Genomic DNA, 26,619 nt, shown 5'->3' with positions numbered 1-26,619 from the left:
GAAAGAGGGAGCTCTTCTTAATATTTTGACACCAAAATCATGTCGATACACCTTACCGACTGCGAGTAAAGCCACCCACGCTTTAACTTGACAGACTGAATAATGTAGATAATCTAGCAGAAAGAAAAGAACTTGTTGAATAATTTACGGATCTTCAAATTAAAGTCATGGTCAATTCGAAATCTGAGATTGACGGTTTTCTGCTCTGCGATGAACTAATAAGTATCAAAGCTTTACTTTCTGGTTTGCAAGGTTTATATCCGAATATATGGATTGCTTTGCGAATTTTATGAACAATTCCTCTAACTGTAGCAAGTGGAGAACGAAGTTTTTCTAAACTGAAATTAATCAAAACTTATTTAAGATCTGCAATGTCACAAGATCAACTTTCCAGTTTAGGAACTTTATCAATTGGAAACGATATTGCCAAAAATTTAGACTTTTCTGCTATAATTAAAGATTTCACCGAGAAGAAAGCCGAAAAAGTTAACTTCAGACGTTAACTAAACTTAGTTTACAATCATCCAATGTGTGATTTACTCATCCAATGTGGTTTGTTTTGTTTTTACTGGAAATCTTTAAAATCTAAACAATATTGGCATTTTTAATTATGACATGGGCGCCATAAATGATTTTGCCCAAGGTCGCCAGATAGGATAAGGCCGGCACTGAACGACAGATTCGCTTTATTTCATTTGCACGGCATAATTATCGCTATCGACGCACCTGCATATAAAATCTAATATTTAAATTGAAGGTTTCCCATACCAACTACACGAACTACATTTTGATAATAAATATGAGAATACCTTTTTCAGTTCTTTGGGTCCAATAATTGTAAAATAACCAAGAAATATTCCTATAAGCCACGCACTGGCTCTAGTGTGAGGTTGTGTATATAGATTTTCAAACATCTCTAGATTGTGTGCGAAACTGAAAATAATTATAATCAGTCATTATATATTAATTTATTAGTTGATTTAATTGTATACGTTTATAATAGTATCAGAAAATTTCTCAGATTATTATATTTATCTTCAAATATTGTTAAATATTTGAAAAGTGTGAAAAGTGATGAAACACGCAGGTGTAACGTGACTTGCATTTGCAATCTCTAGTTATTCGTGAATATGTGGGATCGTTGCATACAAAATTGCGGATAATAAAACGTTTTCTCACTGAAAACAATGATTATTTGCGACAAGAAGCTCCTTATTAGTAGAGTTGGTATAAGCTGCGACAACTACTTCGATGGTAACAATAACTAACCAGTTTTCTACGGTAACAAGTCCTGTACCTCCTATGAAGGTTATATTACCGAGCATAGAAATTGTAGTCACACCGTTGGCGAAATTAACACAACTGAATTCTGAGCAGTGCTGCTAACATTCGCATCGAAATGTGTCATCATGCTTTCGATGATCGCCATTTTAATCTGAACCTTTACGTATAATGTGTAAACGCGTGGAAAATATTGAAGAGCATCGTATAGATTTTAGGGGTCCTCTACGGTCTACGTTTAGGGCACCTTTTCACGGAGGCCTGTTTTGAAATAGTCGTGGAATTAATATTTTTCATGGGATTTATTTCTAGTTACTTTGTTGGTTTATGGCAAATTTGATTGATTGATAACCTATAGATGCGAACTCGATGTGTCAAAAAAATTCAACGAATACTTCAAAACAGGCCTCCGTGAAAAGGTACCCTAACTTGTATAAATACATCATCGCGACAATATAAGATTGAATATTAATATTATATAAGATTATATAATAGTAAGGATTACTACTTTAAGTAGTAAGATCAACTAATTTATTTGTAAAATAATTAATTTTATAGTAAGACTTAATAAATAAAGAAGTAACGCTTACTATTTAAAGTAGTAAGCACAAGTACCTGCAAGTAGTACCTACCATCGAAAGTAGTAGCGAGAACAAATAAAGCAATAAGGACAACTACTACCAATCTTGCGAATAAGATTAGTAGCCTCAACCACTTTAATAGTAGCGTCATATATTACAAACTCAAATAGTTGGGCCTACTACTTTGTTAGTTGTCCCAACCAACTATTTTTTTCAGTGTATCAGTTATCTAGCTATGTATCATTTTTTTATTGTAATTTTCCAAAAGTTTGGTTTCTCAAAATTGTAATTTGCTTTAATTATTCCCCTTGATTCTTACTTAACCTAATTAACATATTTTGGAAATGCCATTCGCCATAATTATTATATCACCGCATTTTCGAATTTTTTTAAACATCTTGTGTCAAAAATGCTACGCAGTAGAATGTCTTTTTATATGTAACAATTCCTGTAAAATTATAGGTCTCTTATAGTGAATAGGGTATTTTGACGATACATAAGGTAGATGGAATTGCAATTAAACAACGAAGGTGGCAAATGTCAATTCAGATTATAAATATAAATCAGTTTGCATAAGAATTACTGTTTATAAAAATGATTGGTAACGGCAATTTAAGAAAATGTATTGACCTTGAATCAGTTTGACTAGTAACTTATTATGGCAAATAAATAAATAATTTAACGAAATAAAAATTAGGTTAAATGTAAATTATGCATAATTAAAATAATATGAAATCCCAATTCAGATAAATAAAAATAAATGTATTCAATGGAAATTATGTCTTCAAAATATTACTTAATTTTTGTATATTTATCTTCCGTTGTTTGATAATCAATTCACATTAGCTTCAGGCAAGGAACTTTTGATTATGCATGTTGTAATTGCCATGATTTTTCTGTTTAACGCATAACATTTTGTAAATTTCAAGTTAAACAAAAATTGTAGATCACCCAATTGAAAATTTTAATAGCACCCTATTACTGGAAGAACTCATAATGATCATTACGAGTATGTTCTGTGCTGGTACCCTACAGGCATACCACTGGCCAGTGCAGAATATAGTTACCCTCCGAGGATTCTCCACCCGTGTAAAAAAATTCGTGGCAGGCTTGAATTTTACTAAAGCCACTACAGTTTTTATCACTCTTGTTTGTTCACGGAATATTAACTAGGTTTCTGCTGAAGTATTGGAAACCTTAATACACAAAAATTACTCTTAACAACGATTTTTATTTAACAAATGATTAAAAAACGTTTGCTTAGAATTGAATTAGATAATAAAGTTATGATAAATATATATTTTTTTATACTCTGCATAATACCATATGTACACGGAGAATATTTGTGTGTTAAATTTTACATTACTTAGTTCGGTAAAAGGAGGACATTAGGGCATTTTATTAAAATTTCACTTTCAGTCATGTCAAATAAAATAGGATAGTATTTTATATTAAAATATCAATTATCAATATGAATCCATTATAATTTAATTCCTTATTCAGCAAGAAATAATACAACTAGATAATTAATATTGCCTCACTGTTGTGTAAAATGAAATGTCGATTACCTACCAGTTACGTAAATTGAGTCGAACTGTTAGTTACTGTTTCAATCAAAGAAAATAAAGTCTACCGCTCTGAATATGTGAATTCTACATCCCAGTCATGTAAAATTTCGTGCTGCAGGCAGCGAAAATAAATATTCTTGCTACAATCGGATTCTATGGAAGGTCATCCACTACTACACACATCCTTACACAATTTAACTTAAACAATTAAATTAAATTAGAATACATTATGTATAATATAGTTGCACCCTTTTAATGATATTAACGCTTTTATAAATCGAAAACGCTTTGACGGGTTTCGAACCACCTAATCTAAGTTTAACGTGTTCGCTCGCTAATGACTAGACCTAACATCTAACTTAACGCTTAGGGTATCGAGAAAAAAATTATGGCTATAAAGTCAAAGTACGAGTACGTCAAGGCCGTGTAAAAATATCTGGTCCCCGTTTTATAGAAATTTCTTATTTCAACATTTTATTAATAAACGGGCATATAAATTTAGAGGAAGTAAATAAAAACATTGGATGATTTTTTATTAGAAATTTTTCAACCTTAAACCCTAAATTATTTACTTTTTAATATTAAAACTTTGTGCAAAAATGAAAATCAGAAAATGATAACTTCAATTTATATAAAATCTATTACATTAAATTAGGTTCATATATAAAGAAAAGGATTAAGAATGCAAAATAATCTATATATTTGAATATTTACTAAAGTCCTACATTATTAACCGAAACTTAAAAATGTTAAAGTTTGTATGGGGGACTTGGCTTTAAACTTCAGCCATGACAATGTTGACGTTCTTAGCGATTCTCATTTTACATTACTGTTATGTAATCCCTTCTATAATAAAAGTAAAAATCTCTCAAAAATTCTGCAATCTACACCTTCTTTTGAGTGAATCGTTAATATCAAACGAAAATAAACTTTATATCATTCATTCAATAAAAATGTACATTACTTCGCGTTATTTTATGATATACTGGTATGGAAATAATACAATCCTTATATCAATTATTACCTATAAGAATTTTCACTTTTGGACTTGAGATTTAACAATAAATCTTTTTTAATATTTATAGTTCTTTTTTGTATTAAATCCTAAAATAATTGTGAACTTTATCTGCATGCAGTAGTGTCCTTCATTCTCGAATTAATTGGGTAAATTTTAATGAACAAATTTTCTCCGTGTAAATAAATGATTTATAATTCATTACTTATTTAGAATATGCGTAATTAATAACTGAGCCTAACGTAATCATAATATAAAACCTTAAACAATAATTACATCAAAATATACTTGCAAGTATAATCATTACGAATATATTATTCAGAATGATTTTTTGAAACCTTCAGATATCTCAGTGACTTAAGGGCATGTGATACTCACAGTTTCCCTGGCTTTTTTTCAACGAAAATAAAAATTTTTAAAAACTAAATTCGAAAATGCTATAAAATACCATAACGGACGTCCCTGCACTCCTTTTTGAGTATTAAAAACAAAAAAATTTTATTGTGCTAAATAAAAATGTTATGCATATGCATTTTTTTTAGTTAAGTCGTTTTTCATCTCTGCCTTTCCGATAACACAGCCACAAAAAAGTGTGCGGATCTGGTAACGAGACACACGTATTCCTAAGGATTTTGGGGCGCTGAATTCAAATTCGGTATCAAAAATCACATATCACGTCATGGTTGAGGCATAACCTCAAAAAATGACGAAAAATCATGCACTGAGGCAAATAAATTTCAAAATAATGCCAGTGCTGCAAATTTTCACTTATATTTTTTCAGTAGCAAACGTGTGCTACATCGAATGGCTCAACTCGAGCCTAACCTAGAAATAAATCTAACCTAGCCTAACCTAACCTAACCTCAGTAAACACAATTAAACTGATTGTCTTGTCCCGTTGTGTTTGCGGTACCGTTTGAATCAGCTTGGGCTTAACCTACAAAGAGGTCAAACCTATCCTAACCTAAAAAAACCTGACCAAACCTAACCTAACTTAACTTCACGTAACAAAATTAAACCTACATAGAGGTTTAACCTATCCTATCCTAACCTAACAAAACCTGACCTAATCTAACCAAGCCGAATGAAATTCAACCACACGTGTAGCTATGTAAGCGTACGGTTTTCAGTCTTAAATGTGTCCTATATTTAATAGGTTAACTCGATCTTAACCTACAAATGAATCTTACTTAACAGAACCTAAAGAAATTTTGCTTAACGCAACACAACTTAACTTAAGTGTTCCCGTTGTAACACAATAAAATTCATTTCATTGTACTACAGGTGGTTAAAAATTTAGACGCACGTTACTCATTTGAGACTGAGAACCGTACGCTTGCATAGCTACACGTGTGGTTCATTTTCATTCATCTAGGTTAGGTTAGGTCAGGTTTTGTTAGGTTAGGATAGGTTAAACCTCTATGTAGGTTAAGCCGAAGCTGAATGAAACAGTACCGCAAACACAACGGGACAACACAATGAGTTTAATTGTGTTACGTGAAGTTAAGTTGGGTTAGGTTAGGTTAGGTCAGTTTTTTTTAGGTTAAGGTAGGTTTGACCTCTTTGCAGGTTACGCCCAAGCTGATTCAAACGGTACCGCAAACACGACGGGACAACACAATCAGTTTAATTGTGTTTCGTGAGGTTAGGTTAGGCTAGGCTAGGTTAGATTTATTTCTAGGTTAGGCTCGAGTTGACCCATTCGACGAAGCACACATTTCCTACTGGGAAAATATTCTTCCAGAGCTTTACGTGTAGTTCAATAAATTTCTGTTAATTCAGGTTAGGTGAGGTCAGGTTCTGTTGGGTAAAGTTATGTTAAATAAGTTGATATCAGGCAAGGCTTGATGCTTCACAGTTGTCGACGTGTTTTTGAAGTGAAAATTTGCATCAATGGCATTATTTTGAAATTTATTTGCTCAACCATGACGTGATGGGTGATTTTTGATACCGAATTTGAATTCAGCGCCCCAAAATCCATAGGAATACGTGTGTCTTGTTACCAGATCCACACACTTTTTTTGTGTGGCTGTGTAATCTGGAAATTATTTGTGAAATAAACTTTTTTGATTGCGTGAAAACAAGACTAGATCCGGGAGATTAGTTACTATATTTATTTGTTAGTCCAAAGTTTTCGGCTAAAAACATTGTGTAGTTTCGAAGCAATGCTCGGGTGAATTGTACGTCCGTTAGCATGTTTGCTATCATTTCCCAGATTTTTAAGGCAAAATATTTCTTATCCTAGGAAAAAAGCCGGGGGAATCTAACACTGAAAAAATCGATACTATTTCCTAAGCGCTATGCAAATTAATCACATTTGCTAAATTATATCTTTTTCTAATTAACCTACAAAAAAAGTGTATAGGGACGTTCGTTAGCATGTTCTCTATCATTTCCCAAATTCTTAAGACAAAATATTTATTATTCTAGAAACAAAAGCCGGCGGTACCTAAAACTGGTAAAATCGACAATTTTCTAAGTATCACATGCCCTTAAAGTGACGGGGACAATTTACAGCAATATATTATATGGAGTTAAATCAGTAGTCTGAGATCCGCCGTATATGTAAGATTTATGTAAATTAATTTTTTCATTTTTTTTGGGTACATAACTTTTTTAGATTTAAAATTGAATGAAGAATCTATATATTAGAGTCTTATCGAATATAAATAATAGCAAGCTACTATGATAACCACATGTGTTGTTTGTATCAATATCGGTTCTAAATTTTTAAGTATCTGGCACAAAATACATAAGAAAATGTATTTTGGTAGATTTATGACTAGTTTTTTGTGAGGAGTCATTTTACATTTTACAAGTTGTATAGAAAGTCGTGAAGGTTGTCAAATATATAATCCAGAATCCTTCAGCATATTTCAAATATCTAGTTGACAATTATTAAAAAAGAGTGTAACTTTATTTTATTTCGATAAAAAGGGAAGAATATTCTGAATAGTTCGTAACAATAGAAGAAAAAGAAATATTGAATAATAGCTCCACATTATCATCAAATCTTTTTACCTTAGTTCTACTGAGTTTAGAGAAAATCGAAACTGATTCACAGCAAGGACTATGGCAGGAGTTATCACTGAAGCGAAGAACAAGGTCCCCAGAATCCATAATCCTATTATCGGTCTTTTAGCCAATGGATATAAAATGAGCGGGGATATCCAAAAGAGCTGCATGTCAACAGCCGTCGACCATAAATGTACCAAACACTGTAATTAGATTTGTTAATAGTAGTTTATGTATCAATTTATTATAGCAATTCAACTTTAAAATCAATTTTAGAGTGAAAGTTCTACGGAAGTATACAAAATACTGAGAAAAACTTACATATTTCTTTTTATGCACCATATTATTCACAAACAATAGGACTGTCCACAATTTTTCCCTACATACATCGGACGTTATATCCTTCGTGGCTTTCCTCCATTTTGGTCCGGATCCAATAAATGGGATAATATATATTGACGTGAAAGTAAGAGCTGCCATTGCTGGCATTAATCTTAAACCAATAAAGATAAAATGTTTAAAATTGGACTTAAAACATTATAAGCTTAGAATAGTAAAGTACACAGAGTGACTAAAAAAACTAATTTCCACACACAGTTATATTGTGTCAAAATGTGTGAAGTGGGCCACTTGTTTTTCATGGGTTGTGAATATCGTACACCGCGCGGCATGGAGCGCAGGATGTCAACACTAAACACGCACAACATTTGAAGCTATGCGAGTTCCCTATTTTTTTACCAAAATCTTCGCAATTAAACGAGCTCTCGTAATTAGTCAGGTAAAGTATTGAAATCAATTGAGAAGTTAGAACGAATATAATTTGTTTATAAAAATTATTGCTAATTTCATCAATATTTATACAAGAATGGTAAAATGATTTTTGTTTTATAGAATAAACATATTTAAGGAAACATGCAAAAATTATGGCGATAGTTTGTACCGATCGGGAGAAAAAAAATTAATTACGAGAACAATGCTAAACAAACTTAAATAACAATAACGACTCAAAAAGTGAAAATTTTGAAAAAATATTTTAGAGCCATTTTATTTATGTAAAACTCTAGCTTATCACGCATTCCCGAAGAAAAATCACAAGCCATGAAAAAAGTGGCCCACTTGACAGATTTTGACACATTGTAAAACAATTATTTAGAGAAATATTAAAAAAATAAAGTTTGATTCCAAGCATTTGGTGATCGTATTTATGCAACATTTTGTGCCCATCATGGATCTTTATATTATAGAAAATGCAGAAAGAACTTCTACTAAAAGTTACAAGATTTTTAGTTAAAACAAGGACATCGTAGATTTTCTTTAAATATTACCGAATTTCCTGTAGAGTTTACGGAATTTATAGTTAGTTGATAACTTTACAGATATTTTCTGTAACATTTACTCTACAGTCAAATTGACATATTTACATTTATAAAAAACAAATTCAGCAAACGCATTTTTTTCAGTGAATATAAAATGCGCAATTTTAGCGAATTATTTTTAATATCGGGTAATATCGGGGATATAATGTACTTTACAGTGATTAAGTATGATCTAAATATTTCTGCCATTTTTTACACTTTCTTGTTCGCAATGGAAGGCTCAGAACGCACTATGGGCCAGGCGACCGAAAATTTGGCCAATGTTCAAAAAGTCTACGGATTCTGCTCAACATAGATACTCTGGGGCTTCGGGGGTCGCTGATTACGAATATATGTCAAAAATTCAAAATTCATAATATCGGACTCAATTTAACGGAGAAGATTTTGAAAAATATATGGTATTGACTAAAAATAGTTACTCGGGGATTTTTGTGGTCGCTTATTACGAATATGTAGTCGCAAATTCCAAATTCAAAATGGCGGCGAAGATTTTGAAAATTATATGGAATCGGCTAAAAATAGTTACTCGGGGGGTTTTGGGGTCGCTGACTGCGAATATGTGGTCGGAAATTCTAAGTTCAAAATGTCGGACTCAATACGGCGGCAAAGATTTTGAAAAATATATGGAATTGACTAAAAATAGTTACTCTGGGGTTTTTAGGGTCGCTGATTATGAATATGCAGTCACAAAAATCAAAATTCGAAATCTTACAAAATGTAGTGATGGATTATTGTAAATCCCCATGTCTCGCACAAAATCGGGTGCTGGATTATTGTGCGTCCCTTGCCTCTCACAAAATGGGGTGCTGAATTATTGTGAGTCCCCTTGCCTCTCACATAGCGAATGGCCAGAGTAGATACATTTGCCTACTAGTCTTCATCTGAAAGTTCTAGGTTATCTAAATAATTTTTCGGAAGATCAAGCTCTTCACATTCAACGACAGATTCATCTTCAGTATCTGACACCGTTTCTAAATCTGGATGGCTGACATTAGTACTTTCTTTTGGAATAACGAGTTAATCTTGCACTGCTTTCGGGAGAACCAACTGTTTCTTATGAGATATTCGAGATTTTATTTTCATTGTAGAAGCAATCGGATCTGATTAATCCATTAACCTGTTGAATAAATCTTCAAGATTGTTTGATCTTTTATTCTTTCTGTTATTATTGCGCCTGTCCATCCTGTAATCTTTGTTTATACATTCAGAAGCTTCTTCCCCTAGCATTCCTACCGGCAAAATACTGTTGCTGAGTATTTCTCCACCATGAATTAATATCTTGTGGACTGTAGAGGGCATGGGGTACCAATTATAATCCAAAACATAATTTTTGGCAGTGGAAATACATTTTTCTTCAAATGCAGTTGCCTCAATGAGAAATTGAGACGACACACAGTGACAAATATGGGGAAAAATTCGAGCCACGTGACGATTTTAATCAAATAATACAAATTTTTTCTATTCTTCTCTAAAAATATTATATTTACAGTCTGTTCAACAAAAAAGCAATCACGATTATTCGTAAACCATAAAAGATATTTAATTTTTTTCTAAATTAAAGGTCACTAAAAGGGCTACGGCAAACTTACTTAAAACTTCGTCTAATCTCTATCACTGTCCAAAATAGCTTGGCACTTCCTGGGCATGCTTTTGACAAGGGATTCGGCGTATTCAATGGGAAGTGACCTCCCTATTTTTCTTATATGACGAGAGAGCTGTTTCGCTGTTTTAAAAACATTTTGGGTTGTAAAGTCTAAATACTTTAAAAAATATAATAATTTCATATTTGAATTATAGTCAAAATTTAAATCTCGTAGCCCTTTTAGCCCTTTTAGTGACCTTTAACTCCAGCATGTCAGGATTTTTATTAAATTTGAAAACAACAATTTTTTAAATTATATGGGTAGTTATAACATTTCTCTCACTGGAAATATTAAATATAACATTTTTAAAGAAGATTTCAAATTTTTGTTTTATCATTTGATTAAAATCGGCACGTGTTTCGAATTTTTTCCCATATTTATCACTGTGCGACAAGGCAATTAAAATCGTCTGGAAATCCTGAACAAGCTGCTCATTCAAACCAAGACAGTTAGCAAAAATGTAAGGTTTACCTAATCCCCTACGAGCAGTGTTTCCGTAGTTCGTATTGCCATTGTCTCCTGTTTTCGGTTTATCAACCTGCAATCGAAAATGATCCCACATAATCTTTCGAATCTACTTTTTTCGTTCGTTCATTTCATTTTTTCGCCCTTTACTTGCCACGTTTTGATAGTTCATCTGTAAGCAATATGTAAGCAGCAATCAAGGAATCTAATCCATGCGTGAAGGGAAGAGATACCATATCATAAAGATTTCGGTTGTGCAGTGAAAATTCCAGAATTCCTGTTAGACAAATTATTTAAATCTTTTCGTGTTGAATGATAAATAGGACATGATTGCATTGAGTTTGTATTGGTTATTATACTTATTACTTCACCATCAATCAAAGTGGGATGCAGGGAAAAATGTATAATGATGCGATTAGATTCGGAAACAAAGACAAAAGGTTGAAGTTTCTCTATTTTCTTTTCAACAGCCTGTTTTTGGTTCGAGATTATATCTTTCGATTCCTTCACGCAGCGTAACTGAATGGGACGACAAAATCGAGGTGATTGAGATCTTCCATTGTGCCATAATATAACGCTGTGTTCAGAACTTAAGCGTAAAAGAATATGTAAAGTCGCAAATAAGTTTTCATCATTTTCCCGTTCGTCTTGATTATTATCACAACTTTTTCTTGTATCTGAACTATTTGTTCAGCCGTGTGATTGAAGAGAGCTTGAAGTTGACCTTGAGCCACACAATCTTCAATTTGAATAAATTCTTTTGGAGGTCTAAGTTCTAATTTTGCTTTTCTGATTTCATTATATGAAGGCCATATGTCTGCGCCAGACACCTTAGACTCTAATCGCAGACGAGTGTAGATCGATTTTGTTAAACAGTCATCCAATATCAAAACCAGCGCTTCTACAGGAGTCGTTCTTTTTAAAGGTAATACCGATATCTTTCTCATTTTTTCAGGTTATCCTTTATCTTTAAACAGGTCGTCGATAACTTTTTTCAGATTCTTATCTATCTTCTGTTTTGTTGCATAAGAAGAAGCCATCATCAATTTTTTTAAATCACTATTATGTTAAATGCTAAGCGTGGCCACTTTTTGGCGTGTCGACCTCAAAAACTTATCATTAAATGCAAGGACAGGTCGACCAGGACTTGCACTTCAAATAGGACTGGCGCTTTGACTGCTTTCCTGCTGGTTTATATTTAATGCGGAATCTCAAAATTTAAGTCTAACGATTGAGCGTTTTGCAATTAAAATATGTCAGTTATTCTGTTTGCAGCGACAAATTTAGCATTGCGCCTGGAATAAAGAGAAGAAATTACATTCTTAATTTTGGTCAATGAGTTGCAACTTACGTAGGAAATATTAATGTTTAATGTCTGAATAATGTAATCCACAGCCATACCGATATTTTAACTTTTCAGGATCAAATTAAGGATTTCTCGTTTTTGAAATTTTGACATTCTTTCACGACAATAGATAAAGACATTTCAAATCGACAATATAACTGGAAAACAAATCTGATAATCACCTAAACGACAACACCAGATCACTTACCTGCACAAAGTGTCTCAAGTAAGATCTCCATAGTAATTATTGTTGTATCATGGCTTATACTTACAACTAGAAACTTTCATTTTACTTGTCAGAAAGATAATATTACAATTATCATTGATTCATTATTATTATTAAAATTTATATAATTACTTTACAGTAATTAGGATGATTTTTTTATTGGTAAGAATATTAGAATTGTTCACATTTTCTCTATATTGGGTGGAAGAGTAAATTGAACGTTTGCGTGAGTTCAGGAAAGAAGCTCGCACGTTCGGCTGCTTGAAGCAAATTTTTTTCTTTTACAAGTAAAAACAGGCAAAATGGGGCACATTAGGCTTAAAGTATGCATGATAGTAAATGAAATGGTACCTCATTTTTCTCATTTAAGTGTGAAGTTTCGGAGTCGAAAGAATCGAAAGGGCGCACTTGTGAACAGTATTAATTGACGGATAGATGCAGTTTCGGCTGAAGTTACCAGTAATTGCGCAGTAGGTTATAACGGTATTCAACAGGCGCTGCACGGAAAAAATAAGTTGTCGAAACTTTACTTGACTAGTCACCTACATATTTTAGAATAGGCCACTTTTTTTAGAATCTCATATAATTTGTATTAATGATCCGTAGATTTTATTTGCGGTTGTCACTCAGGCGAGCAGTCAGGCGTGAACAAACTAAAGTGGAGCAAGCTATAATGAGTTAGTTGCAACCTAATTTACTACTCGAAATCATTGAATATTATGTTTAATTAAGAATTTTTAACCCAATAGTTTTCAATAGATTTCAGTGTAATTCAACGGATTTAAGCAATTTTCAATTTTAAGAGAATACTTAAAACGATTTTAAAAAATCGTATAAAATTTCCAAAATGACCAGAAACAAATCACCAAAGACTTGAAGACACTTTGAGGGGAAATTAAATTTATTTTAAAAATTATTTCCGAACTTTTTAATTTTAAAATAGATAAAAAAACCATTTTAATACTTTCAAAGATTTCTGAAAATTCATTAATTATTGAAATATTTTCTAAGGTTTAAACGATCTTAACAATCTTCTAAACTGGTTTAAACTTTTCATAAAATTGTGTAATCTCTTTTCAAATAAACAATTTTTATTTAAAATTTTCTAAATTCTTTTTTTACATACCCGAAATATTCTCAAATCTTCTCGGCTAATGAAAAAACGTAAACTTATGAATTAATGCAGCTACAAGCAGCTATAATTTTTAAAAAATATGGTGAGATTTGAATTTATAATTATGTGGACAATGCTTTCCAAAATACTAAACAAAGTGAATTTTTCATAAAAATTACTTCAAGAAGAAAATATAAATTTAATTCCTGCACTCAACATCTTCAAAACTGCAAGGAAACACTCGAAAAAGTATAGACTTTAGTATGAAAAGTGTAAGGAAGAAGCTACACACATATCTCAAAAATGGGGTATTGAACCAGTCTTTGTAAAAAAACGGAAACCAAAATGTAAGAAGCATTTTGTAATTAGTGAAGAATTTTTCAAAATCAATATCTTTAATCACACCTTAAGGTATCTAAGGTCTAATTAGTCATTGTAAATACATAGTTTACAGAGAAATTACAGATTTGTTATCCTGAAGATTTCACAAAATAATTCTCCTTGCAAGTCATCAACTTATCCCATTTTTAAATAGTAACGGGTTCAATGAGACGTCGGCAGTAAAAGATGTTTTCCGCACTTCACTCATTTTATACAGCTTCATGGAAAGCAATTTTTCAGAAGTAATTCCTTATGAATGTATTTAACTTTGCATGTTACGGTATAACAACTTGCGAAAGGCCGTTCAGCAATTTTAAAATTATGACATCTCTGTTACGGAATAGAATGCATCAAAGTCGATTCTTAAATCTAGCTCTACTGACAATCGAACTTGATGATGCAAAATAATTGGATATCGAAATTGTTATTTTTAAGTCAGAACTATGTATAATTTATGATATAAATTGTCGACCATAAAATCTAATTTGTAATATACTATAAAAGAACTACGTGAGATATTTTATTTTTTAAATGTATTTCAGCTGCACTTATACGCTGTTTGCTAATTTCATTTTATAAGAGGGGCCTCCTAAACATTTCTGCGGTGGGGCCTACACGGTTGTAGTTACGCCACTGGTAGTGAAGATCATGTGAAGTAGCATATGTAAGTCTGAATAAAGTCGCGGTAACCGGCTACGAAAAAATGTGCGAGCAGTTAAATAATAATAACATTGGAGATTATGGGAGGAATCAGAGAAACGTAAGTATTATTAATTTGTATTTAATAATAATATTACTATCAAAAGCATGAAGTGTCAGTAAAACGCTTGAGCATATAGGTTAGGGTTTGATTTATAACGTTAAACCGATTACATATTACGTGTTCAACATATTATTGAATATAATGAATTATTGTTTAAGATTCCACATGTTTATGATATTAAATATTTGTGGAGTGTCTTTACGTCCTTTTTCTGAAATATAAAGTGGATAATTTTTGAAGTTGATACCAAAAAGTATCGACTTTATGCTTCAGAAAAAGGACATAGAGACACTCCAGCAATATTTCTACCATATTTTCTGCAATATGCGGTCATACTGAGGCAAAGCAAGTCTTGGAAATGAAGGTAAAAAAAGAAGCACGATAAATATTTTTAGACGTTTCGGTCACTGTTTGAACCCTCATTAGTCAACGAATTAAACATTTATTAAGTCTGGTATAAATTAAAAATCGTAGTAAAATGTTAGAGTAAAAAAGTCACAGTCATAATAAAACCTGACGTAGAAAATTTAAGGTGCTTCCTCATGCTTGAAAATTAGCCCATGCATTCACAAATGACAGCATTTTTCCACAATTATGAACTTTTTGATCTCATATTTTAGCCACCTAATCTTAGTTGGTAAATACAATCCCTCAAAGAAGGATTTTTCGAAAAATGGTCTGGTTTTTGTTTTATTGCTATTAATTAATTGAAAATTTTATGCATTGTATGCACTTGGGAAGTAGCAAACGGCCAGAATGAGCCTAACCATGGTGAAAAGAAATTCTCGGCGTTCGTTTCCGAATGAAAGTAGAGTGTTATTTTTTTGACGATACTTTAAACATCGTAAAACACAGGATCGAGCACAGGATTTGATTGAGTGCCTGTCATGCCATACTCAACCTTCCTATTGTGAGAGAAAAGAGCTAGTTGAGAGAAATTAAGAATTATCAAAATATTAAAGAATTTAATTGAAATATTCTGCATTAGATACATTAGATAACGACATGACGATTCAAAAAAAAAAGAAGAAGGTTGGTTAATCCGTTCAATTTCTGCAGCAATTCCTTTTCCATAATTTTCAACCGAAAACTCGGAAGACAATAGCGAGGTAAGCATCGGTGGTCTGCCTTGGAAGATATTTGGTTCATATTTAGAGGTTAAGTTGCTCCCATTATAAGATTAATTTACCCTAAGTGCCAACTTAAAAAAAAATTGTGTACACAAGTTATAAAATTGTTTCAAAAAATAAAAAATGTCAATTTTCTCGAAAATGGCTTAATCAATTTCAATGGTTTAAATATTTATTGTACAAGGTATCGCAGCAGTTCTAAAAAAATCAAGAGTCAATTCTAGCAATTAGAAAAAGGAAAATGTTTTTTTGAATTTTGAAAAATAAAATTTTCACTGAAAATTTGTTTGCACCGACAGTGCAATTCTTAACGGATTTTGATGTCTTTTTTGAGAAATGACCGTAAGGCTTTCAGTTATAACAAGTAACTTCGGATATTTTAATTCGGTGTGATATGATAAGTGATATGATTCAATCTTTTGAGCTACCAATTGGTTGGTATTCAGAAGAGTCGCAAGAGGGAAGCAATAAGATCTTTAGAAAAGTTAGAGCTAATAACAGCAGAATGTCTTACAGACAAATGACGAAGCTAGATGTTCTTCATCATCTTTTGCTCCATTCGGACCCTTTGATAAGTAGTTATAGAAAATTAGAATCCAGGAAGATGAAACCTCTGACAGAAATGGCTGAAAGCATGACAATCTCCAAGGAGTGAGCTCGATTCTTACTTACTGAAGCATAAATGCCTACCTAAAAAACGGCCCTTTTCCGGGCTACATGAGTCAAAAATGGCTGAAAGTATCACAATCTTCAATGAGTGAGCTCAATTCTTACTTACTGAAGCACAAATGCCTATCTGAAAACGGCCTTTTTCAGGTCCACATAGGCACCTAATATCGTGATGCTAGAGGGGGCATCTGATAAGTCCGCAATTCCTGGAATTTTCCGCTCCAACTGCCCCGAAGTTGGAAAGTTATCGGACTTGTACTGTACTACACTTGTGCTATACGTGCCTCTCTAGAATACAGGGCGTTGATATAGCGTCCATTCCTGGCGCATATTCAGTTCTGTTCTAACCCTCGAGCAATAAAAACGTCCTACATTGCTGACTGCATTTCCGCTCTTAACTCAAAAATCCGTACGCATTATTTACCACGTAACGTTTTGGCGACCCTGCCAGGATCAACTTTTCGAATTCTTATGTTCTACTGAATTATTAAAGAGGATATCTCATAAAAGTTTGGTCTTTGAGACGAACCTTGAGAATAAAAGAATTTCTATAGAAGTTCAAAATTCAGAAACTCCGGATCTACCTACGAGAGACCCGATAACCCCGAAAAGTAGAAAACTTTAGTTAAAAATAGTTGGTAAATTAAGTAGCTACTATACAACGTAAAACTCTTGTTTTCTGAAATTCAAAAAACTGAACAGGGCCCGCAAACAGGCGGAAGAGGTAACGGCCTATCAACGAGAAAACAACGCAGCACAGCATCAGAAAGGGAACAGATACGTCAGAACCAGGAACGCCCGCTTCCAGATAAGAAGAGAAGGAAGTCCACGGTCATCCACTCAACTTATCTAAACGAAGGAGCAAAGCTGTAAGTTATTGTTGAATTAAAATAAAAGATTGAAAGGTTATAGGCTACGGTGTCGTAGCGTATAAAATCAGTTCTTTTGCAAGGCGAAATTTAAAGACCAGAATAGGATAGTTGATATACTCCTGGCGTTTCAGAGCACTGCCACCTTCAATGAAATTAAAATTGACTCGAAACTTCATGTGTACTTACAGTAGAGCCATTGCATGAAGCTAGAGTATGAAGGACGAAGTCCAAGATACACTTTTTTACGCGACCGCCATCACACACCCAATACTCGAAACAAATGGCGATAAAACCCTACACAATACACTGGCATTTTAGCAGTTTTTGTTTACGAATGTATTCAAGAGGATTAGAAAGCACACCGAGGACAATACTCGGGATATCGGCTTTGCATTTGCCGACAAGAAAAAATTTACAAACACCACATCAACTATGTCCAATACCGGTTTCACTGACATACAAAAAGTCAAAAAAAATCAGGCAGAAGTGCAGTAAACCGGATTTAGTACTAAATTTTATATTAGCGGAGAAAATCCAGCAACAAGCTGAGAGGGCAATACGTTTGAACGATATTTACATCTGCGATGACCTGTATGAAGCCCTACTGGAAAAATTAAAGCAAGTAGGCTCAGATTAGAGCAATGGAAGTATGAAGTCTAGTATGTTAAAGGTAAAGAAAATAAAGCTGCGGACTGTTTATCCAGACTATTTCCGATTACCAGTCCAGACATACCTAATATATCTCTAGAAGACACAGACAAAGTAGCACCTGGCATAAAAATAATCGACACGCCCATAAAGGGAGAGTTAAATACCCTCACGTTGAATAAACCCAAGTCCATAATCACTAGACTCGAGAAAGTCGAAAGTAGGGCCAAAATTAAATTGCCTAATAGAAGAATCAGCGAGTCCTCTGAGAAATCAACTGAGGAACTGACTGATGAATCAACTGTGGATGAATCAGAAAGTTTAAAATACAATGAGCATGATTCCAATTTATTCGATAATTACTCAGAGTGGAAAAAACCCGGTGACAAATGAAAGTGTTAAAATTAAACCCAATGCAGCCAAAAAATTATGGAAACATATTGAAAGGGATAATCTGCCAAATTACAGCAAGGCAGAATGGCTAAGATACCTGTGTTGGATGATGATGATTTCAAGCAAAAGAAATGAACTATTATACGACTACACTTTAGAGACCCTACGTTTCCATCCATCGAAAGGGAAGTAGTAGAACTGATCAACTATTGGTCCAACTACTACGCAGACTCCAGTTTCCACTTATGTTTTAATCAAACTCGCGATCTAACTAAACATGAAAAGGAAAAGGTAATAAGAGAAGCTCACGGTGATCACTTAGAAGAAAACAATACCATCAGCAAAGCAAGAGCAAAAGCAGAATGGGCAGAAATGGACGAAGAAATAAAAAGGTACGTTAAATTATGCCCTATCTGTCAACTACAAAAGGCAGTTAGGATAACAAACCAAGCCTCATGTATTATTCCCGATATTCCTCTAAACCCACATGAGAAAGTAGCCATGGTCATATTCGGCCCATTGCCAGAGACAAAAAGTGGAAATAAGTATATTTTGAGTATCCAGGATAGGTTAAGACGGTACACTTTATTACTGCCAATGAGAAACGAAACTTCTGAAAGCATTCTGAATAATTTAATGGAACACTACCTCTACGTGTTTGGGACACCGCAGGTCAGCCTGAACGGTCAAGGATAGAAGTTTTTGTCCGAATTAGTACTGCAGTTTGAAGAAATGTTCAAAATTTAACACATTAAAACTACTGCCTTCCATCCTCAAGCAAACGGAAATATAGAGAAAATGCACTCAACATTAAAAAATATGATTAAGAATTCAATGTCAGAAAACAATAACGAATGGGATCATAACATCAGGTTTATAAATTGTGCAATAAATGCTAGCAGGAACGAGACGATGGGGCTCTCACCCTTCGAGATGACGTTTGGAAGAGACCCAAACCTTCCTCTACACTAGCCTGATCACCTACACTTACCTACAGCCACCTGATAAAAAAATGGAAAGCCAAACATGAAAAATACTTACAAAAGGCTAAGGAACAGGATCCTCCTACAACAAGAAAAGTCTAAGAGAAGGTTGGATGAAAATGTAATGCGAACCCATCCGATGTATGATATTGGAAACCTGGTAAAATGGAAAAATAACAACATCTTGAACAAATTGGAACCCATCTGGAAAGGCCCAGACACAATAATACAACTACTAGATAACAACAACTTGATCATAAATTATAAGAGCAAAATGATGAGAGTCCACAAAGATCAAGTTATGCCGTTTTATGTTTGGGACAATTTTGAAGATAGTTGTGTTCCTGGAACGCTGAGCGAGAAAGACCTTAAGCAAATAAGCAACGACTTCGACAACACTTATAAAAACAATAAACAATTAGCCAAAGTCCTGAAAAAAACCACACTAAAATCCTTAAAATCATACTTAATTCCTCGTCAACGGATTATAAAAATCAAAGAGAAAAAATAAACGTCGAATCATACACTTGGAGAAACCTTGGCACTAGAGTAAACGCAAAAACCTTAAATGTTTTTGTATCAACGAATATCTTATTTGTAAACGTAACCAACCAAACGTTAAGTTATCAGAAAGTAAAAATTGTGAAGCAAGTCTTTTGAGACGATATGTGACACCCACTTGCAAACTTTCCCCCGGCCTTCTGCATAAAGAAACTTTTATACCTGCCAATGACGGATACATAATTATACCGACAGTGAATATTGATTTAGACATCGTATGTGAGGGACACGTGAAAAATATAATTGTCAAAAGTAACATTCTGATTAGTGGAGAAAATTGCCAGCTATACAACGGTTACGACAAATTAGATTTATCTAGGGATTTAGAGAATAAACAAACGTATACGATAAATGTAACTTGCGCTATTAATTACAAACACCAAGATCTAGATAAACATAAAAGAAAATTAATACAGCTTCCCAAGAAAATAAATGTAGACGAATTGAGGAGAGCCATAGTAAGTCTGGACGACACTTAAAATATATTAGACCAATTATCAACGCACAGGCGAATTAAAACTTGGAAAGTGACTAGCCTGGAATGGATCCAATATTTACGCTGCATCTCGATAGATTGAATTGTATTGTTTATTTTATACAAGAGCAGAATATTAAGTGCACTCTCTAATTGTATCCTTAAGAAAATATGTTTTCTTTATCTAAAGAAACAAAACGACGTCCAAACACATGTAGTGACCTACGCGGCAAGCGCTCGACCACTACTGGAAACAGTGGAAACAGGTATGAAAATTAAACCTAGAAGTGTGAAATTGTAGATTTTGGAGCAGCGTCCAGGCATGGAGAATATTCAGTTCTGTTCGAACTCTCGAGCAATAAAGACGTCCTAAATTGCCGTCTGCAATTCAGTTCTTAACACAAAAATCCATACGCATTATTTACCACTAATCTAATTCATACTTTTAGTTTAGATTGCGATTAGGAAAGGAGTCCATTTATGGAAGTTGTAAGTATATAATTTAATTTAATGATATGAACATGAAATCTTGCAATTGGAATCTATACTTACCACTTTCATAAAGAACTTCTCTGATTATCACAATCTTATTAAACCCACTTGATTTATATATTCACTTAACGAAAAGTATTAATTATTCTAATTTACACCTTCTTACACTCATTTCACTTGACAAACAAACAATTATGAACAAACATATTACATTTATTAAGAAACGGCGAAAGTTAGCACAACATTTTAAACAAGAAAATTGTCCTTCAAACGATGCACGCCTTCTTTAAATTATAGAGACAAGACAACCAAAATACGTAGAATCTAAGAAGAGAGGATAAGTTACGAAAACTCTCAAAAGAAATTGAACGGATTAACCGATTTTCTTTTTTTAATCGTCTCGTCGTTAAGTAGTGCATCTAATGCAGAATAATGAAACTAAATTCCTTAATATTTTAATCATATTTAATTTATCTCAACCGGTTCGTATCTCTAACAATAGGAAGGTTGAGTGAGGCATGACAGGCACTCAATCAAATACTAAGCTCGATCCTGGGTTTTATTCGGAAACGAGTGCCCATAATTTTTTCCACCATGGGTACACTCATGGTTGCTGTTTGCTATTTTCCAGGCACGTAGAATTGATAACATTTTCAATTAATTGCAACAAAACAAGAACCAGGCCATTTTTCGAAAAATCCCTGTGTGACTTTTCTACTATGACTTTTTACTAAGATTTTAACTTATACCAGACTTAATAAATGTTTAATTCTTTGACTGATGAGGGTCTCAACAGTGACCGAAACGTCTAAAAATATGTATCGTGCTTCTACTTTTTTTACCCTCATTTCCAAGACTTGCTTCAGTACTTAAGATATTAAGAAGCTCGAAAATAAACGTACAACATCATTAACATCTGGAATTTTAAACATTATATCAAAATATTGGAATTTTTTCAAATAATGAATTATTAAGTAGTTTTACGCTTTACATTTTATAGAATTTTAGACGGCACTAAATTTTTTCTTGCATTCAATAGATTTGAAGTTACAAGATTTCGAATTGTATTTTTATGCCAGGAATGTATTTAATATATTAAATTGAAAAAAAACATTACTAAAAACAAGCTAAAAGTATTAAGAATTCGTACGAAAAGTTTCGCTGTTTATAACTTATTTAAAGTAATAGCAGAATGTCTTTTGAGTACAATTTGTACTAACGAATAAAATCACTTCGTCTTTCAACAATTCAAAGGGAAAATTTTATTATTTCAGTTGCGCTTAAAAACTTATAGTAAATTCGTCAGATTTATTTCAAATTTAAACTAGCAGACTAATCTATTCTACTCTTTAAGGACGGGTTTCAAGTTATCAAGAAAATTCTCCAGGATTGCTTTTTCCAGGAGCATTTGAAGTTTTATCAAATTTACGATGCAAACTGTTGCTCATTCGCAGTTCTTAAATTACAAGATATTATGCACAATATGGACATTTCTGTGAAAAATAAATTACAAGATAGCTATAGCTACATTGCCAAACATTGTATGTAAAACGCGCTTCTGTCGATCATTAATTTACGTTGTCTATGTGTTTAAAGTTGTAATGTTTCGTCTTTATGAGATTTTCTGCGATTAAAAATGATTCAATTTATCGACATCGCCCATTTCAAAGCTATTTTCAGTTTCCTTATTATTTAAAGGAATTTCTAAAGTCACGTGATTTCTAAGTTTGAGTGTGTGATGATAGCCTTGTAGCTTGAGAAAAGCAGTGCGCGAGCAGTAGTAAATCGCCACAGATCTTTGTCCGATCTTTTCGGAACAGTAAAGTGATTAACTCAATAAAGACATTAAATCTTACATCTTACAAAAATGTCTATATAAATGAGTGAGCGATCTATGTGGTTCTCAAAAATTGTCTTAGTCTGCCAAGTTTTCTATATTTAAAATAAAACTTGAACTATTCATTATTTCTAACGATTCTTCTCTGTCTATTCCTGATCTGGCAAAATTAATTATTTATAAACATAAACATTAAACAGTATGAATAAAACAGTTGTGTTTTTATTGCAAAATGTTGTTTTCTCTTTCTGAAACCTCTGATTTGTTAATGTAAAACCGTTGCTTGTAATTAAAAACTGAGTAGTTAGCAAATTGAAACATTTGAAATTGAATTATGTACAATTTTTAAATAAACATATTTTAAAAGCTTGCAAAATGTTAAAATAAAATCATGCGGGATTAAGTATTACACAAAATATGTACCAAACTTGAATATTTTAGAAAACAGACCAAAAAATATCTCTTTTACTCATTACAAATATAAATTCTTGGAGTAGAATAATTAAAAATCAAGAGTTTGAATATTTAAAAACTTCAAATTCAACATTTTTATATTAGACTTCATTAAATCGCCCTCCATGTTCTAATTATTATTAGTAGCCCACTTCACTTTCTGTTTTTGGTCAGTTTGAGGTAAAATAATACTTGAACACAACAGAATGTGAACGTAAGTTTAACAAATAAAGTAAATTTACAAATAAAAATAAACTTAAGCAAAAAATATCAGAGGAGAGAGGTGGGTCAAATAGAAAGCAACCCCGATTTTCGAGAACACAAACAAGATTTATTTTCTGGTATAAAAAACCTCCAATTAGTGAGTGGAGGAAAAAGCCCTGTACAATTCTAATTAAAGCTACGAAAACTCACCAGCAGATGATCATACAATCCACACAATAAATCGCACGACAAAGCAAACATAAAGCTAATTCGGCCAGAAAGACATGGATAAAGAGATCAGCTCTCACCATGGTCACATGAAGATTAAGGTCTCACATTAATCACTGAACCAGGAATGGAACAGCCACCTCATGGTAATCCAGTAGGGGTGGAACAGCCACCTCAAAATAATCCACTAGGAATGGAACGGCCACATCACAGTCATCCACTAGGAATGGAACAGTTACAACACAATAATACACTAGGAATAAAACAGGCACCCGCACAATCGTGAACAACTGTACCGCAGTTATTCTGAAACTGAATACACAAAACACGACCGCTCACGGCGATCGCTCAAGCACGTCTGATGAGAGTCTTAAGGTAGTATCAAAATTCTGACCCTGCCGTAATTGCTCTAGTCTACCGCGTATGTATACAAACCCAAATTTTACAACCATACGTGCTCGAACAAGGGGCCTGCCGCTAGTAGCATGCATTCCATACCGCTTGAACAGAAAGAAAAACAGTATTTGTGATTACCAATGTGGTTTCGATTAAAATATTGATGGTATCAATGAGTCGGATATAGCCAACAGGCAGTATTGAAATCAGTCTAAGTGAATAAACTATTGAAACTAATATTTTTTGCTTAAACCCAAAACTTCTTATTAAATTTTTATTAACATTTGAAACATTTAATATATTATATTAAAAACAAAATCTTTTTTATCCCAAAACCAGAATTAATAACGTTTTTTGCATGAAAATCGAATTTTTTTCAGCTGTTACTCCAAAATTCTAATTTAGGATTAAGAAATTACTTTGAATGCATTTTCCAATCTTATTTATCATAAATATGAAATCTGAATATTTATGTAATTCTTAATCAGCGCGTTAACAGTGACCAATCGGTTGGTCAGCGCGACGCGGGCGCAGTTTAAAATGTTTCCAAGATTGGGGACACTAGGATCGCCGAAGCAAATACTATAGTTTTCTTCGATAGATTTGGTCTTCGCATCTGTTGGGGATAAACAAAATATATAAGACTAAAATTCTAACGTCTCGGTTCTACTCTATTAGCTTAAGGTTGTTTCATGGATAAAGCATGAGTTCGTGATCTTCGAAACCGCTAAGGCTAACATCATTAATAAACAGAAGAACTTGCATATTAACTCAGCCATTCCACGCTTAATTATCCCACGCAGTGAAGGTGAACGCAGACTTCTGAATATCCGAAGTCCTTATAACATAATTATCCTGGGTACAGCTCACATCGTCGCAAATTGATAAGATGCTCTCCTGATAATGGTCAGGAATCATAGGATAATTGTCAACGAAACGATTATTTACAAAGCCGCGGAGAAGCGGCCAAGATTCTTGGCCTGAATCCTAGCATGTTTGGTAAGGAAAGTGCATTGCACTATCTAGACGCGTGACTTTTGAAAGCACAGGTGACGAAAGCAGAGCTCATAACTGCTTTGAACAGCTCCTCGACAAGAAAATGCACGGAAACTTTTACATATATGTATGAGATCAGTGATTACCGGCAGAGAAAAACATAATCTTTCCTTGAACGAGCCTAATATTTTAGACATGAAGGGTTTCATTTTTAGATGTCAGAACAGTGTAACTCCCACATTAGCACACCCTAGCCGCATAGTATGTCAAGAAGTTTCCAGTGATAGGTTTAGAGCCTGTCATGCACATTCTAAGTACCTAGGAAACATGCTATCAGAATGTCCCACTCGCGCAGGAATTATCTGTTTCCAGAGACAGAAAGCGACCCTAAGATTGCTTTAGTAAGGTTTTCGTCGCTCTTACGGTGTTAGCAGTGACCTTGCTTCTGCACACTTGAGGCCTGCCATTTTTATTCTTTACTTCAAGAATCAAAATATATTAGTGGTCGAATTTTTGGTGCTGGTCGAAAAAAACATTTCAGTGAAGGAGAAAGAAAACGTGAAGACATTTCTAGACTGCTGCTGTGGCGACTATACGCAGAATGACGGTAAAAATAATTGTCTCTGTGATCCCGTGTTCACAAAGGTACGAATCCATCACTGTCTCGTGAATAATAAGGTTAATACATAATTCGAAGTATGTAAAAGATTAAAAAATGATTTTGAACTTGTAAAGATTTGTTAAAATTAATCATTTATTCTTAAGTTTTTTTCAAAATTCTGAAATTTATTAATATCTTTTCGAATTTTCTCAAAAAATTTAGAAAAATTATGTTTATATAACTTTAAATACAAACTCATAATAGTAATTTTCTTGGTCTCAGATATCAGAACCTACTCTTAGCTTAACTTAACTTAAAAAAATAGACATTCAAAATTTCTATTTTGTATTGAAAAATAATTTGCTTCCGAAATTTAAAAAATAACACGCGCACGTAGAGCGCGATTGATGATCCTAGTATATTAGAATGAATTTGCGTACAAAATTTTGATTATAACATAAACTATCGATAGATAATATCAAAATTTTCGACCTGCGAAGAAAAGTGCTACAGTTATTGAATTTAAAGTTACTATTGGTTCCTCATATTATCTCAAGAAAAAATACGATTTTCTTTTATATGTCTTGTTAATTATAACATTAATTTTGTTTAATACAATTACCTTATATAACGATGTAAATAGTATTGTCCAATATTAAAATTTTCTTTTCCAACCATATGCTTTTTCAGAAATGAATAAGATGCTAAAAAGCCGCTGATTGTTAAAAAGGTATCAACTGAGTAATATAGAGGCGCCATTATAAAACTTTGCCAGGTTGGTAACTGTGGACATAAAGATCATATATGATAAAAAATTATAAGGTCATTGAATGTTTTTTCGTCGTTCTAGACTATATTTCTCATAATTTTGATATTTATGTAATACATATTATATAAATTTATATTTT

At 33.0% G+C, this 26,619-nt stretch overlaps 1 protein-coding gene across 6 annotated transcripts in view; it reads right to left on the bottom strand.

Moving 5' to 3' along the window:
• The window catches only part of LOC117173205 (nose resistant to fluoxetine protein 6-like), a 114,641-nt gene that overhangs the window by 29,196 nt on the left and 58,826 nt on the right, over nt 1-26,619 (bottom strand). For all 6 annotated transcript variants that reach the window (XM_033361641.1, XM_033361640.1, XM_033361644.1 and 3 more), the window contains 4 exons: nt 26,334-26,494; nt 7,782-7,953; nt 7,467-7,663; nt 810-933 (listed from right to left, as the gene is read on the bottom strand). In XM_033361641.1, coding sequence (XP_033217532.1) covers nt 810-933; nt 7,467-7,663; nt 7,782-7,953; nt 26,334-26,494 — 654 coding nt within the window. The remainder of the gene's footprint in view (nt 1-809; nt 934-7,466; nt 7,664-7,781; nt 7,954-26,333; nt 26,495-26,619) is intronic.

Source organism: Belonocnema kinseyi, chromosome 5 (assembly GCF_010883055.1).
Source record: "Belonocnema kinseyi isolate 2016_QV_RU_SX_M_011 chromosome 5, B_treatae_v1, whole genome shotgun sequence".
Taxonomy (NCBI): Eukaryota; Metazoa; Arthropoda; class Insecta; order Hymenoptera; family Cynipidae; genus Belonocnema; species Belonocnema kinseyi.
This window is presented reverse-complemented; position numbering and strand designations above follow the sequence as displayed.